Raw genomic sequence first — 16799 nt, forward strand, 5'->3', positions numbered from 1 at the left:
GACCATCGCTTAGTACAGGGTCTTTCGCACTTGTCCTGGGTATTGCCTTTGCGATGCTCTATAAACATTATATCCTTCTTTTTCTTATACATCAGTCTTGCGGTTCAGAGTATTGAGTTTTGATATATTATAAACAATAATATAAAGCAATAAATTTTGTTATATAAAATGCAATAATATACTTACAGATTTACTTAAAGTTAGAAAGACTAGGAATTACTGATATTTTTTGAATTTTCGTGGCACAACACACAGTACCTACTAACTATTTTTCAAAAATTAGCCCGGGCGCACCAAGTAGCTACTTAACTCTATTGGTTCATGATATTTGAACCCTCCCATGATCAGCTTCTTAACTGCAAATAAGATAATAGTTTAACTAATAACAAAAATATTAACGTTAATTATAATAAAACTTAAGACGAGCTGTAATATAAGCCATACCAACTTTTTACATAGAATTATTATTTTTTTCAGATCACACTGTCTGCACTTGATAAATCGAAAATCCATGAAACCAAAAAAGAAGACTTTCTTTATTTCCTTGTTTTAAACTCGTTAACTAGACAGTATGTTTTCCAAAATTCCTTAGGAGGATACACAGTTATTTAAAAAAACCCATCCCTTGTTCTTTAATTACTATTAATACTTATAAAATTTATTATTTAACATTTTCACCTTAAAATCTATTATTTTTATTATCCCTTTAATATATACTTTTCCGCATTTTATTTTCTACCCACAAGAGTCAGTGTTTTATTATTTACTTCCACAAACTATGTGCCTTAATTTATTTATAAAAAAAACATTTATGTTTGGGATGAAAAGTAATTCAAACAAAAGAGCGTAATGGAGTTTCAGATCTTTTGTGCGGGGTGCGGTGCGGGGGCTTTGTTTACCGTACTACTTAACCCGTCTAAACCTTTAAATAGAGGAGATAATAAAATATATAAAATTTTACCAGCGTCTCTCTATAGTGATGATTTTAATTTTATGAAGACTAACAGCTATTCAACTATTTTAAACACATATAAGGTTTCAACAAGGTTACATACCCCCGAATAATAAATGCTATACATGAGCCAATTCTTACCTAAAAATACCTTTTTTATAAGTAATAAAATATATTACTTGAGTTAGATCAACTCTATGAGCATGAAGCGCAAAGTATTATTAGCTTACCAAAACTTAACCTGTTTACAAAACTTTGTGTTAGAAAATATTTTTTACTACACAGAAAGAGGATTGGCGATGCCATGCACTGGCGTCCTTCGGAGCTTCTTGTCGTTATGTCAAAAAGGACCAATGAACAACTTTTGCATATATAAGCCATTGGGCGGTAATAAATTCTAGTAATTTTTTTTGGTTTTTCTTTCGCACCTGCAAAGTGCGTACTGACTTAAACTTTTACAATGTCGTTTCCACCTGGGGCGCCCCCCTTTTTAGGTTATCATATGTATTTAAAACTTACACTAATGTATAGTCTTATAATTATCTTGTGCTTTCAGCGCCTACTCATCCTTACATGGTGGGTGTACGTACACCTGCCGTCATTCCTCCCCCTCAAACAATGGGTGAGTTCAGTCTTATTACACTATCAGCTAACTTTTTTTTAATATTTTTTTAACAAGCTGTCAATGCTGTACCTTATAATGTGGTCGTCAATCCTGGTTTTGGGGTTATGGGCCTTCCAACGTCCATGCCGGTCGTTATGCAACCCTATCCCCCTTTTCCAGGTAACAAATCTCTATTATACATTAAAACGCAAGTTGACTTTTTGTGCAATATAATCATTATTTGAGATTTGTGCATATCTGATAACTTTACTTGTTTCACGTCTGTACTTTTCCCTTTACTAATTTTATAACTTATTCGTGAATATGTGCTCTAGGTAGTGCGTTGACTGATCTTAGTACGTCTACTACAACCGAAGAAGAAGCCGTTTTAGCCAAGTATAGGATGCCTCTACCGATTTTTGTCGGTAACATTTCTGAGTTAGTTGCAGATAATCTTGTGCTTCAAGTTCTGCAGGTCCGTAGGACGGCATTTAAATTACTAAAGAGTTTAATATTTTTATAAAAATATTATATAAACAGAAATGCGGTGAAATTAACACGTGGAAGAGAGTCCGAGGAGACTCTGGCAAGTTGCAAGGTAACGCTTATATATAAGTCTTTCCAGATAACTTCATATTATTATAATAAATTTCTTTGCTTTTTAAATTTTTATGTATAAAATCCTTTAAAGTCGACGTTTACTCTATATATTATCGCAATTTTATATGAATACGTATGAGTAAACTTTTTATAAATAAATAAATTTTAAAAATTCTTAATTTTTCTACCATTTGAATATATAAACAATTTAAAATTAGCGTTCGGCTTTTGCGAATTTTCCAATCCAGAGGGCGCTCTAAGGGCTATGAAGATCTTGGGGCAAGTTGAACTCGCCGACAAAGTTCTAAAAGTCTCCGCAAATAACACCAACAAAACAACTTTAGGTCGTTTTCTTTTAGATTTCCAGAAATAACTTTTCGATTGAATCTCTATTTAAAATCAGAGGAATACGAAAAGGCTAAAAGAGAAGCAAGAATGAAGGCTCTTGAGTTGGAGGGGAAAACTGAAGAAGACTTACAAAAAATGGAAGAGTTGGAATTGAAGACGTTAAAGGAGTCCATTCGAAATTTGGTAGCTAAGTTTGTCGCACACACCTTCACATTGATTTTTTCACTCCCTTGAGGTCAACGAGTATATTAACGCAGCTAAAGAGAGTGGCGCCTTAACTCTTCGCCAAAACTTACTCGCTAGTGAGTTTGACGGCGGCTTGGCAAGGAGTGAGAAAGATCAAAAGTCTAAAAGCGACGAGGTCGATTCTATGCTGAGTTCGCTGAGAGCGAAAAGCATGAAAGAAAAAGACGATGGTGGGTTGTTCACTTATTAAGTTTTAAGCGTTAAATTCAAAATATAATTGGGAAGAGGAGGGAAAAGCGACTGACTCGCGTAAGGAGGAAGAACCTGCAGACTTCGATCCCGAGGCAGACGCGCAGGAAAGAAAACGTAAAGACTTGGAATACACTTTTCGGTTAGGCGCGAGATAGATATTCTTTAGTATATTTGTTAATTTTATAAAACTTGACTTACTAGTGAAAAAGTGAAAAAGTTAGAAAAGCGGGAGAAGGAGAGGATTAAAGAGCACGAAAGAATACTGGAAAGAGATAAAGAGAGGGAGGAACAGCTAGCCAGACGCGCTGAGAAGGAGTGGGATTTCATGCGGTACTACGACGATGATGAAAAGGACCACAAATATTACAGGTGCGCCCCTTGCAGACCTCGTTTCGGCGTTCCGTTGTGGATTAATAGAGCATAGCGTTGCGCAGATGGAGCGAAAGAGGCGTGAAAGGGAGCGCGAGATCGATTTGGACGAGCGAGATATAATAGCAGAGCAAAGAGAACTGGAAGAGCGACAACGCCGACAGAAAGAGGCAACTGTACTCGAACAAAATGCCATCGAGAAGGAAGACCGGCAGTCCCCGATCCCCGCGCCGTCCGAATTTCCAGCGGATCCGGCAGCGGTGAAGGCCCCCGTGATTACAATGACTAGGCCGTTCCCCTCAGCTTTAAGCCAGACAACCCTTGAGCACCTTAAAAAGGCTTCTGGTCCTGTGGACTCGCTGTTTGCCCCGGAAAACGAAGACGAGCCGCCTGTTCTGGAAATGCGCTCGGGTGGCCAGTTCGGGGCGGACGGCGTTGTTATGTTCAACGAGAAAGAGCTGCTGAAAAACGGGCTTACTCCCGAGCAGGTTTAAGGCCGTTGACGGATACAGCTCTCATGTAAGCGGTTTTTTTTTCGTGACAGGTTGCCTCCGAAAGAAAAAGAATAATGAAAAAAATCATCGATAGGATTCCCGTGAAGCAGGAAGAGGTAGCTTAGTGGTGGTGGTTGAGGGGGAGAAGACAGTGATGGTGTTCTTATGATGCTTGCAATTATAGTTGTTTGAAGTCACGCTGGATAGGATTGGCATGGACTTGATCACCAGGAAGGTTCTTCCGTGGGTCAACTCAAAGATAGTAAGTTACATTGGCGAAGAGTCTCCCGCGCTGGCAGAGTTCATATGCGAGAAGGTTGCCGCAAGCACGCCGCCACAGAGCATCCTTGCGGACATTGAGCAGGTTGGCTTTTATAATGGAGAAAATACAACTACTAATTGCTTCCAGGTTCTTGACGAGGATGCTTCGCTATTTATGATTAAGCTTTGGAGATATCTTGTTTTTGAAAATGAAGCGATCAAGTACGGCGTTAACTGATATTCTAAACTAAAAACATCCTCTGCAACGATCAAGCAGTAATATAGTTCCTGGGGACTGACTTTGGGCAGTCATAGTTTTAATAAAATATAAATTTTCTTTGATTTTATTTTTCTAAAAGTTCTTTTATCGTTTTAACTGGTTTTTGGAAGTTGTCTCCCTTAATTACAAGACAAAACATTAACAATTAATTTTTTACACTACTTTTTCTTAACAGAATAATTCACTGTTATGGTTAATGCCTGTAAAACCCTGGTTACTAATGTAAACATTTTCAAAAATCATCAGCAGAGTTATTTTCGAGCAGCGACTCAATCCACCTTTCATCAAAATCCAAGTGATTTTGGGCTATCAGAGATAGCTCTTAAAGTAAAAGAAGACAGTAAAACAGTTTAGTAGTAATCGATAAAGAATTACCTTCCTCTTCAAACTCACGATCAATTTCTTCCATAATTAAGTAATAATCCAAATCTTCAGTGTCTGCAAACTTAACTTTATGATATATGTTATCATTTCTTAACGTAGTCAACCCCTCTCCCCTTCTAATTTCCAAATTAACTTTTTCCTCTAGCACTACCTCTAGAAAAAGTTTTACTTATTAATCTTAAAAAAGAAATCAGTTATCTAGGACAGGAAACCTTTACCTTCAATAAGTTGCATTTGCTCCTTTGGAAAACGTCTTTTAAACCATTCTCTTTCTTTTCGCTCTCTCACTCTTTTTTTGCACTTTTGCTTAAATTTTTCTCGGAAAGATAAGTAACAGTTACTAATTCTTCTATCGACTCCAGCTAAATTTCGTGTTGAATGGGTCGATTCCTCCATACTTAAGCTTATAAAAGAACTGCGCTTCCTCCGATTAAGTAGTCTCTCCAGCCATTTTTACAAAGTCGGTCAAATAGATAATATCAGGAAAGCATCTATTTGGCCATTCTTATTCGTTACAGAGATTACGTGATATTGGGAAGGTCAAACAAAAATAGCAAGGCTAGCTTTCGTTCTTTTAAAAAAAGGTTGTAAACCATACAAAGTATAATTAATTTTTATGCATTGTAACTGGTTCTTCGCGGTGCAAAGTCTTCGAGTTAGCAAAGGCTTAGCTCTGTATTTATATATGCACCCATTCATAAGTGAGAAAAACAAATAAAAATAGTCCATGGCCAAGAATATTCGTCGTATAGACTATTTTAAATATGCACCTCAGCTAAACGTACTGTATTTTTAAAGCTTACATAATGTTAGCCTTGCCGGCTAGTCTCAACTCAACATAGTAAGTTCAGCAGTTAAAAAATCTTATAACAATTAGGATGCCATAAAATATAAAAATCTGGTTTTAAAATAAAGTGCAAGCGGTGCACTTCTTAACATTCAACTCGTTAAAGAACTGCAAATATTTTTACTACTAAATTTTTTAGTGTACGGTGCGAATCCATAAATTTTTATTCAAACCGTATAGAAAGGTTTCTCTCACACAGCTTTGCTTTTTCGAGCCTAAGTAAATTAGTTGCTTACCCTGCGACCTAACTTTTGATTTCAAAGTTGTGTTAGCAATACCTTCCACTCCTTTGCCTTAGTGATGATTAAGAGTAAAGTGCAGGGGTTGTAATAACTATTACAAATGTACATAGTACTAATAATATAATAAAAATATGTATGTGAAGTCAAAGTTTTTTTAGCTAAGTGAAAAGACAATTATGAGTGCAACTATAAAAAAACAGCAATTTTACTAGTATGCTTTTTATAGTATAAAGACTTACTTATCAGTCACTGGATTGAACGCAATAAGTAATACCTTACTTATATTTCCTTCAATACTCAAAAAATTAGAGTTAAGCAGTTAAGGCTACAAAATTAAAATAATTAACAGTTTATAATTAGACCTTGAGTTGACAAAAAAGGGAGTACAACGCTAGATGCTTAAATCTCAAAGAGGACTATGGTTGCATTATATTAATAATATAGCTTACAGGTTTATTTTATCTATCACTGCTAAGACTACTGAGATATGAAGTTCAATTTGTTGAAGTAATACGCTAAACAGGAGATTGACTTATTAACGCTTCGTAGACTAAGTAGCTTATAATAAGGGTGTCTTCAATAAAAGTTTCTTTATTGCCGAGAAAATAAAACAATAGCGTAATGGAGTCGCCGTGGATCTGTTGTTTACTATACTTTTGCCTTTTTGCTTGGCCCCTTCTTCTTTTTATTCACTATAATAGTGAATCAGAAGAACCAAGAAAAGAGGAGGTTCAAAGGACTGAATAAAGGAGGTCTAGGTATTTAAAAGGGTGATCTCGAATGGCCCTTTGTGCTCTGTCGGCGCTCACTTTTAACAGGAGCAAAGCCCTCGTTGTCCTCGGGATCCCACTCCCAATCAGAGAGTTCAATGTCCTTCCAGCCTTCTACTACTTCTCTAGTGGATATGCTCTGCTCTTCAGTGGGTCGTATAGAGCATTCCTGGCAAGGAGGTTCAGTCTGAACTCCTTGTGCTAGACGAACTATAGAAGAGAAGGCGTGCGACACGGCTCGCTCTAGAGTAAAGAGAAAGGTAAAGCCAGACTCCGCGATAGTCAGTAAAAAAATATTCTAGACCAGTCCAGGAGGCTACAGAGCCTTCTGACGAAGACTTTAGCGAACCGCTTTTTTCGCGGCTGGAGGGGGGCATGGCCTCCGAGTGCTTTTCCAGACGCGAGAGATACAAGGAAAGGAGTCGGAAGGTCTGGGCTCTCACCTGTAAAAGCATTAAGGAGTGTTCCAAGCGGGTAGAGCCGCTGTACCTCCACTTCTGGGTCAATGCAGCCAACAACCACAAGAGGAAGAATTTTTGTGGCCACTATTTCTTCATCGAAATATTCCTAATAGGAGTGAGAGAAAGAGGTGGAAATTGTTTTTCATGCCTTCAAAAGAAGGAAGAGGTGATGTTATACAGAAGTAGCATATAAAGCCCTGAGAGCAGCAACGCGTGTGTGATAAAAAGGATCTTTCAATGGCCTATTTGTAGGGTGATATACGGTTAGCAAGTCCATTAAAAGAAGCTGTAAGTTATAACAAGCACCTTGAAAGGGACGTTAAGAGGAACTTTTTCCTGTTTTGTGCGGAGAGAAAGGGCGCCATCTTTCCTTTTCAAATGTGTACGTTAATACTGAGAAAGTGCCAAGGAAAATACTCGTACCCATGCAGATAACCGTGTTTACTCTGATACCCGGATGCGGGTCTGTCTGGAGCGGTAGCAAGTACTTCGTTATCAACTCCTCGTGGACTTTGTCAGTAAACAGCGCGGCCAGTAAAAGACAAGCCTTTAGCGTAAGCAGTCGCATGGCTGCCAGGTTGTCCTGCCGCAAGGAAGATGGGAAAAATATGGTCGTATTTATATTTTTGTAGGGGATGTTTCGAGACCTTAAGCCCCATAGCAAGTTTCGGGAACAATTCCAGGTTCAGAAGGTCTTTCGAAAGATGCTTCCTGTACAACTCCAGATTGGAAAGCAGAGCTACGCGTGTTTCCCTAATAAAGAGAAGTGACCACGCAAAGTTTATAAAAGCAGAGCCCCTGCCCACCTTTCCGGCGAGGAGTACAGCCGCGACAAGTAAGGAGCGACCCTGCGCTGGAACTCGACCTCGTCTAGGGTCTGACCAATAAAGGTACTGGTATAACAGGCTTTCCGAAGCAGCACAAGAAGAAGATACCGAGGCGATTTTAAAAAGGCTCTTTAGCATATTGTAAGTACGAGCGCCTCCATACAACACAGCGTTGATCAGCAAAGGTAGAATCTTGTTATGACGGGACCGCAAGGAAATTTGGGGCAGAACAGTATTTAGCTGGAAGTACGACTCACTCATGAAGGAAACAGTGAGAGTGGGATTGTTACTTTGGCGCAGAAACTCATCTTCTCGTCTTCGCTTTTCAAGTGGAATTCTTCCAAGAATAAGCAAACGGCAAAAAAATCGCTATCAAACGCTCCGCCTTTACTTTTTAAGCTGGAAAGGACTAGAAGAGGTGATTAATAAATACAACCAAAACTACTACTGAGAAGGCCAGACCTTCCGCGCAGTTCGGCCTCCGCTGCGGGTCGTCGTGGACAAGCGATAAATAAACCGAACGAAGACTGGCCGGGATCTTTTTTACATCACGTTGAGGACTACGGAGATCCCCTTTATGGTTCGCATTGTTAAAAACCTAAAAAGACGTAAATATAAGGACTAGAGGCAGCATTTTAACTATTTGGTACAGATTTATGAAACCTCCCATATTAGGATTCCAATGCTGTAGACATCCACAGACCAGAGAGGATTTTCGCTGGAAAAACTTTTTTTCTTTCTTATTTCTGGCGGAAGATAGTGAGAATTAGGCAAACAGTTGAGATCGTCAAGCTCTTCAAGGGGTCTGCTATATTGAAGGCCGCCAAGCTTCCAATCACCAGCGTCATCCACATAGACGGAGTGCAGGCCGACGTTGCAGTGGGCCTTGAGTAATAGAGTAGTAAGTAGTAGCGATTATTTTGTTTTAATAGAATTGAAATTATATTGGAATGATCAATCATTCCGTAAATGTTAATTTTATTTTAACAAAGTGATATAGTTTTTACCAAAGAACTGCTATTTAAAAAGTGAACTGCTTTTAAAAGTTGATGCAGCCCCCAAAGAATTTGGTATTCTTGTTGCTTTGAAGTCTATAGTACAATAAAATGGTTAAGCCAAACTATTAAAAAATAAGTAAGACTTCTTAAAATATACAATAAAGTCACGATAACTATTATTTAAAAGTATAAACTAACTAAATTTTCAGCTTCAGATTCTAAAAATATATGAAGGGGCTCCACCGGCTCGGTACAAACAGCAATTAGAGTATCTGTTTCTTCTCCGTCATAAAATTTAAGCAAATTTGGGTGCCGCAAAGTTTTTAATCTTATTTAAAAGTTATATATGTAAAGTCAACAAAAAGTATAAATTGCTATATTATTAAATTAAAGGAGAAACCTCCGAAGAAATAACTTAGCAAGCCTCAAGTTTTCCTCAGATTTGTCTTTTGAGAGTTTGTATTCAAAAACGGAAACCTGTAAATTGTCGCTATTTCTTTTACCTGCCTAGTGTTTTAATAACGCCACGTAGAACTATAAGTTAACACTTACCTTTTTTAAGGGTGAATAGAGGATCTAAACTTTGCTCAGAAACAGACTACTTAAAAAAGTAAAGTTAACCGAAATTAACCGTCTTTATAAATTTTTTTTAAAAAAATTACACTTACTTCTATTGAATAAGAGGAGCTGTAAGAATTTTGCTTAGTCGCTGAAGAAAACAGCGACCAAACTTTTTCCATTGTTGCTTAACAATTTAGCTTAAATAATTCATTAAAATAATTAAAGTATAATAAGCGGTATAAAATATAATAAAGAAAGAACGGTTTTTACAAAAGTATAACAAAAGATAGGCAGCACCGTGAGGCTGTGGACACTGACCGTTTTGTGTGTCTTAAGAGTCATTTGCTATAAACTTGGCTAAAAGCAAACTAATACCTGACACTATGGGTAAGGCGCATATATTGCCAATTCACTTTATTTAGTTTAAAACTTAAATCCTAAAAGCTATTTACGACTTGTTATTAATATATTATTTAGAACTATATTTTTCATCTGTAATTTAGCAGCTTTATTTATAGTTAGGCACCTTTAATCTCTCTGTCTATTGATACTATCATATATTTCAAATGTTTTATGTATATTATTCAAACAAGGGCATGTTCTTTTATGTTATTTATAGATCAATTTAATTTAATGCGTGGAGGTTACCGCTTTAGTGGTGTTACTGATCATTAACAAAAGATTGATATTTTTTCAACGTTTAAATATGAGTTGGCCACTGCTTAATTAAAGCATTGGCGCGTAAAACCAAAATCCGCTGGTTTGCTTCCCTCCGCTGAGGGCACACTTCCTGGCCTTAGTGTTTACCATGCACGAGATTATTAAATTTTAGTGGAAGCATATAGGCATGAAGCCCTCCTACAAAAGCTTTCTGTCACATGGACCTTTTACTCTATTAAATCCTAATTAGAAGGCGGTCTTCCGTATTTTTTAAAACGACTGCTGCTACAGGGGTATCATTAAAATGTTTTTGCTATTCGCGCTATGTGTACATGACATTTTAACCCGGTGGTCTACGCACGCCAATAACCCTTCATGCCCCACGACACGGTAGTCTTCGAGTCGCCAAAAGGTCTGAGCACCTGCAGTATAATAATCGACTCTATACCTAGTAAAAGCGCTTTATATTTTAAAGAAGCGCATTGCGCTGTCTCGAACGCCTAATTTTCATGTACCCTGAGGTCAACTCTTATATAAAAGGCTTGCGCCCGGTAGAGAGCTTCTTGCTTCTTGTTATATCCTTTTTATACGTGAAGCTTGTCTTACTTCTCTTTTATATTATCTTGGTTCTGGTTTTGACTCTCTTGTTTCCCAAGTTTCTTTCTCAGTTTAATTGGCTACTTCCTTCTCTTTTTCAAATATTATCATTGCCTTTACAATTAATTGTACTTAATAACCTATCATATACTTTTATTATTCTTTTATTTATTCAATTGATAACTTTGGCGCGCGACTTTTAAGTCGCAACTTCTTGTGCTGTATGATACCCTGAATGTCCTTTGAGGAATTTATATGAACGCCATCATTCTATACTACAAGTGGATTGACACATTTTCTACATTACTGAGCGAAAAAACCTTTACAATTTTCTGAACTTTACATTCAGGAAACTCTACATTTTTTGGTGGTTCGTGAGCAATTGTGATTATACTTAAACAACTGCTGTAACGTACCAAAAGGGTAACGTTACTTTTACGTTGGTGATACGCAGCCATAAGGAAACTATTTGAACTAATATATTATTTATAACTTTATTAATTCCAAAACAAGTAAAGTAATCACATCACAGAACAGACTAGAGGAGAACAGAACAAAAGGACAGACGAAAAAAATGAGCTTTGAAGCAAGAAGGGTGGCAAAACCATAAATGTAAGCACGACTTAAATATTTTGGGTGTGGAGGAGAGTGTATACTCGTGCGCAGATTCTAGAGAAAGTTATAGCCGGGTATTACTGATGCAAAGTTTTGTGGAGGGCAAATAGACTACTACTCAGTGCTTACGCGGTTTTTCGGTCATGCCACGAAAGTACTATTTATAAGGCCTTGATCTACGACATTATTAAAGAAAGTTTTTATATTTTTTCAATATAACATCCTTGCTTTTCAACACACTTATATCGGTACTAACCACCCATAAAAACAGCTTGATGTTTTGTCTTAAACTTGTGCATAGACGGCCTATTTTACTCCACTATCTTCGCTAAACCTCCTCCCCCTTGAGTCCGATTTCAGTTTTGCAGAGGAAATAGTCGCTGGATACCAGGTCTGGACTGTAAGGCGGATGGTTTACACCAATAAAGCCACACTTACGAACTGCAACTTTAGCAACTGCAGCGGGATGAACCGGAACATTTCACGCCGATTATCTTCAATGACTTCCCGCAGTTTATGTAATAAACTTGCATAGTACATCCCAATTACAGTAGTTTCTTCTTTGTTGCCCTTGTAAACCCTGGCCCTAATTTTTTTGGTTGTTGGGAGCCTTATTGCTATCTTGGCGGTGATCCATCCCGCTAGCACCACTCTATTGATTCCTTTTCGACTGAAGACCATAGTAAACAACCATGGTTTTGTCTTCAGTAACAATGGACTCAATACCTCTTTCTCATTATCGTGGTAAAGCTTCAAAAATTAACGACAGCAATCCACCCGTTGTTTTAAAGTGGGTGAGAAGTTTGGGCACCCATCTTACGCTTATCTTTGTTATATAAGATGACTGTGAAGAATTCAAATAACCGTGGCCTTCGCATGGCGATCACCTAGTACCACTTCTTCAACTAATATTTTTCGGAGTGACCACTGCTGAGGGGCAACTTCACGTGATCATCTTTCAATAGAATTTCTTACTAAATGGAAAAGCTTGGGCCATTCTTTCACTATGGTGAATGATGGCGGAGACCTTTAAGGTGGTAGGGACACAAAATGCTTGTTACCTATTTTTAAGAAGCTGACATCGCAGTCCCGAGTAACTGAGGTTTAAAGGAGACAGATCTGCCCCTATTTAACCTGAGTAGGTGGAAAACCGATTAAAACCACCACAGGAGAGGAGGCCCATCGACTTTGACCCCTTTCATTTACCTCTAAAAAACTTAAACTCTATAAGCAAATTATTTGGCCGACTATAACTTGCGAAGCCCTAGCATAACCCCATTGCAGTTCTCTAAACATAAAAAGGGCTTATAATGACTTTTAACATAATACTAAGTGATCTCAGGGCTTGTGCTAGATGTACACTTACACAGCAACATAAAGTTAAGGTTAGTTTGCTAGATTGTTTTTTACATTGGAATAAAGAGCTATAAATAAATTTACTTCATTTTTACAATTTTTCCTCTTGAGATAACATATGAGATAGGTATATACACCAGAGACGCGACATTTCCCAGTCTTAATGGTTCCTAGAACGTAGAACTCGATCCTAAATTCGTTAATCTAATTATGCAGTGTTCTTCCGTTAGGGCCTGCTATAGTATGTCAACTTGTTGAATAAAAACTATTTCAATTTTTCCTACAGAACTACGAGTTACTTCTGCAGTCTACGTTTCTTGTTTTGAATACAGGAAAGTCAATTTTGCGCCCATTTCAAAAAGAAAATTAATTTAGTTGAGCTTTCTCAACGATAATAATGTCGGGCATTATGACATACTGAGGATGCGATATATTAGACTCGTTTACAAATAGAAGCTTAGCAGCATAATATCCGTGTTGTTTACAAATAGATAATATTGCCTTCACATGGTAATTAGATACGGGCAATATGTAACCAAATCGAGTCACAAATCCTTTTTATCTGAAGTATACATGTGTAAAGCTTATACGTTATAAGCGTTTAAGGACCAAAAAAATGTTCAATTTAGGCTTTAACAAATTTGCATCTCTTAAACCACGGTGCAAGCAATCTTATCGACCACTCAGGTACTTAGGCATAATAGTTGATATTAAAAACGCAATTCTGTTTTTTAAAGCAGCCAAAGTTAGGAGAAGTGCCTTTGCACAATATTTTTTCTTTTAAGAAAAAATGAAAGATTGAAAAATTATGTTGGAGGTATAACTTTATCAAAACTCGTCGGCCTTAATGGTTTGATATGTGAGTGTCCTAATTCTTTCTTTGACAGGGCATTCTTCTACTTTATGGAAACGCTCTCCGCCATAGGCATTAAGCTTATTCTCTCCCTGTGCTATAATACGTAAAGTACATTTCTAGTAGAAATCTCGGTAACTGCAACATACATGCCTTCTTTAAATTTGAAGCTCTAACCAACGCTAAGCGGAGGTAAAAGCCACTTTGTGGTTTGTACGTAGACGTAACCAGTATAATTGTTTTTTGATTCCCAAATTGGTCGATAACCCAATTAAATTTTTTTTTATATTACTAAATTATAGTAAAGTGGTCATCCTCATTAACGTAAAATACAATCACCAACAGATTTATTTGGTTTTCTCGATTAACTCTTAATATTAATAAGAGGCAACATTCGTTTAATCTCAAGAACATAGTTACAGCATGCATCTTTATGATGGTCTTAGCATCTTTGACGCGCTTACGGAGCGTGTGGACAAATTTAACACTTTATTAGCTGTGTAAGTGATTCATATCAATGACACGAAAGCCCTATACTCCTAGTAAATAGTACCACTTTACTTTGTTATTTATTTAATGGCATTATTGCATGAGTTGATCATAAATAGCGTAAATATATATCCCCATAATATGGAGTGTACAGAATTTATGAAAAATATACAATATACATCGGCAACAAGTTCCATCCAAGGATTGGGAGAGTACATTAGGTCCATTTCAGAACCTGATCTCTTTATTAATACTTAGCTGCTCTTAATTTGACCATTTCTCTAAAGACATTTTTTAAGTAGTAGTTTCGAGCCCCACCGATGCGACTCCCTTCCTTTTTCGGTCTTTGATGGTTGTCTGTTTAACCTCACCTTAAGAAAATCTCAAAGGGGTATACTAGCTAAATGGTTATATTTAACAGGTTACATACGTAAAACTATCATACAGGAAACTTAATTGTTCCTCTCGTTGTTATATTACCAAATATAATAACATACTTTCTAAACTTAATAACAAAAAAATATCGCCAAAGTAATAACTTACCTTAATTCTTTTTGCTAGCGGTTTTTGAAGTCATTAAACTCTATTTACTATCTTTAAAATGCAATTGTGGTGACAGATTTAGCTCACTTAATAAACTTTGAACATTGTTTAAAAAAATGCTCTCAACTACTGTAAGTCTCCTGCTTTCTTTAAAATCACCATAAACGCTCTCCCTTGTGGTACGCCCCACTTAGCCACTTTGGATGTGTATAATATCGCTAAAAGTCTTTATTGCAAAAAGGAAACTAAGAAGAGTAAAGAGTCTTTAAATAATTCTTTAAAATCTTTAGAATTTACCTAAAACTAGTGGCCCCAATTTTAAAAAAAAAAATTTTAAAATTGATCCTAAATAGTTATAACTTGCTAATTTTTTTTTGCGAACTATTCCGTAATTTTTATGAATTTTTGTAGGGATAGTTTTAAACAAAAAAACTTGAAATTTGAATGAAAGGGAAGCTAATTGTCAAATTTAATAAAATTAATTTTTATAATAAATTAAATAAATATATTTAAAAATCTTAACAGAAAAAACTTACAGCGCCTCTAAGCTTAGAATATAGAAAGTAACCTTTCGTTTACCGATTTTAGCTCGTTGGGCCCTAAATATCTATAATTTAACTTTAATCATTCAGTAAATAAAATCGACAATCGCAAAACAACTAATTTTATTATTATTAATTAAAAAAAGTTATCAGCTTAGAAAAATATTCTTTAAAAGTTTAATGAAGCAAGAACTGGTAAAAATAAGTCATTTCAGTATTCTAAGCAAATCAATTAGTTCTGTAAACGTTACAAAAAGTTTAAATTGCGCAAGTTTCTATGAGCGTCCATTGAAACATGTAATTTATCATACTGAAGGTATCCAAAAGAAAATTTTTATTACAAAAAATACATTTAGGGAAGGGGAGTCTCAAAAAACTATTAATAAAAAGGTTCGATGATTTAATAAATTATAAAGTAAGTAATAAATTTACAGAGCTAGCAGATTTGTGAGGCCCCTGAAGGTGATATTGGTTTATTGAAGCCAGTATGTTGGTGCCTAGAGATCTTCATATAAAAGTTGAGGGAACTTCAAAGAAACCAAGATAACTTAAACGTGTATACTTTATAAAGCATTGAGACTCTTAATGAAGTAATATAATTATTTTATAAAGTCGAAAGAAATTAAAGTTTTGTTTTATTTTGGTATAAAACTAGTAACGCATTCATAAATATTTTTTGCTTAGAGTTATTAGTATCCCACCAATTTTTATCAAGGAGCTATAAATAGTTATAACTACATGATTTCCAACTTGGGTAAGTTCCTTGAAAAAGTGATCAATCAAAAAGTTAAGGTTTTCTGAAAGATCTCTGCATTTTTATATTTGCGAAGTTTAAAATTACTGCGTTAGAGCTAATTTACAAATGGATCAAAAAAAGGAAACTTGTTGATTGCAGTTTTTTTAAATTCTTTTATGGTGTTTTGGTAAAGATTCTTATAACATAAAGATCAGTAGATCATATAAAAGTTATATTTAAATGTTAAACAAAGTTTTGTCTCGTTGAAAGCGAATTCTTTTAGGGAACAAAGAGATAAATCCAAGTGTCCTCAGCAATAAGTTGAAAAATTATTTTATCTTTAATATAGATAAAAAGTGATTTAGTACTAGTTTATAAAATGATTTATATCTGTAAACCCCAACGAAATTGGCTAAGTGAGATCAATACTTTTAGACTGTTAATAATATTACCTTTTTCTTATGGGAGTAATGTTAACTTAAGATATCAACAGATTTGTATTATTCCAAATAAAGGCGCACACTCTAATTCAAGTTTCTTAAACAAAGAAATTCCTTAAAGAATGTCAAGAGAGAACTTATAAGTTAGGGTAACTATCTAGATTTCCACAACGTTTTAAGGCTAAAATTACATACACAAAAGCAAAGAAATATAACACCCTTCCAGAAAAAACCATTCCGGCTATGGAAGTAAATCTATGTAAAACTAAATATCTATAAGTTATTACTTATAAGAGAGAATGGAGGGATTAATCGCCACCGAAAGCAGCAGAGCAAATTATCACAACCTGTTAATACTGTTAAAACATTTTTTACTACCATAAAGGACGTTATGGTCCTCCCACTAAACAGCACCGTACGACAATTAAATTATTTTGTTTACTAAAGTACTCCCTATAATTATACGAACGAAGGGTGACGTGTACCTATTTAAACCTTTACAACGAAATATCTGCTGCAATTTTTTTTATAG

The 16799-nt window shown here is 35.9% G+C and overlaps 3 protein-coding genes across 4 annotated transcripts; 1 reads left to right on the forward strand and 2 right to left on the reverse strand.

The window, feature by feature from the left end:
• Window positions 1-1377: 1377 nt before the first annotated feature.
• On the forward strand, window positions 1378-4411 carry LOC135120503 (RNA-binding protein 25-like). Of its 2 annotated transcripts, XM_064044810.1 has the most exons (14): window positions 1378-1446; window positions 1509-1574; window positions 1632-1736; window positions 1892-2031; window positions 2097-2154; window positions 2375-2500; window positions 2560-2687; window positions 2740-2920; window positions 2976-3081; window positions 3144-3311; window positions 3367-3799; window positions 3856-3921; window positions 3990-4169; window positions 4215-4411. In XM_064044810.1, exons 1-14 carry the CDS (start codon window positions 1413-1415, stop codon window positions 4302-4304), a joined length of 1881 nt encoding a protein of 626 aa, XP_063900880.1. In that variant the 5' UTR covers window positions 1378-1412; the 3' UTR covers window positions 4305-4411. The 2 variants fall into 2 exon arrangements, with proteins under 2 accessions (XP_063900880.1, XP_063900881.1); XM_064044811.1 differs by lacking the exons at window positions 3990-4169; window positions 4215-4411 and having other exon boundaries at window positions 3367-3830; window positions 3900-3936.
• A 167-nt stretch (window positions 4412-4578) lies between these two features.
• LOC135120511 (uncharacterized) lies at window positions 4579-5131 on the reverse strand. The gene is made up of 3 exons (XM_064044818.1): window positions 4949-5131; window positions 4722-4883; window positions 4579-4667 (listed from the first exon to the last, which is right to left on the reverse strand). Exons 1-3 carry the CDS (start codon window positions 5124-5126, stop codon window positions 4579-4581), a joined length of 429 nt encoding a protein of 142 aa, XP_063900888.1. The 5' UTR covers window positions 5127-5131.
• Window positions 5132-6470: 1339 nt separating this feature from the next.
• Window positions 6471-9615, reverse strand: LOC135120527 (N-terminal kinase-like protein). The gene is made up of 17 exons (XM_064044849.1): window positions 9544-9615; window positions 9428-9473; window positions 9276-9378; window positions 9074-9203; window positions 8885-8968; window positions 8541-8762; window positions 8340-8475; window positions 8168-8286; window positions 7986-8117; window positions 7857-7927; window positions 7698-7803; window positions 7474-7633; window positions 7357-7420; window positions 7229-7292; window positions 7079-7156; window positions 6894-7032; window positions 6471-6832 (listed from the first exon to the last, which is right to left on the reverse strand). Exons 1-17 carry the CDS (start codon window positions 9613-9615, stop codon window positions 6582-6584), a joined length of 1977 nt encoding a protein of 658 aa, XP_063900919.1. The 3' UTR covers window positions 6471-6581.
• Window positions 9616-16799: the final 7184 nt, after the last annotated feature.

The sequence above is a fragment of the Zophobas morio genome, unplaced genomic scaffold (genome assembly GCF_036711695.1).
Source record: "Zophobas morio isolate AGI-343-1 ecotype UQ-CSIRO unplaced genomic scaffold, CSIRO_AGI_Zmor_V1 ptg000386l, whole genome shotgun sequence".
In the NCBI taxonomy this organism is placed as follows: domain Eukaryota; kingdom Metazoa; phylum Arthropoda; class Insecta; order Coleoptera; family Tenebrionidae; genus Zophobas; species Zophobas morio.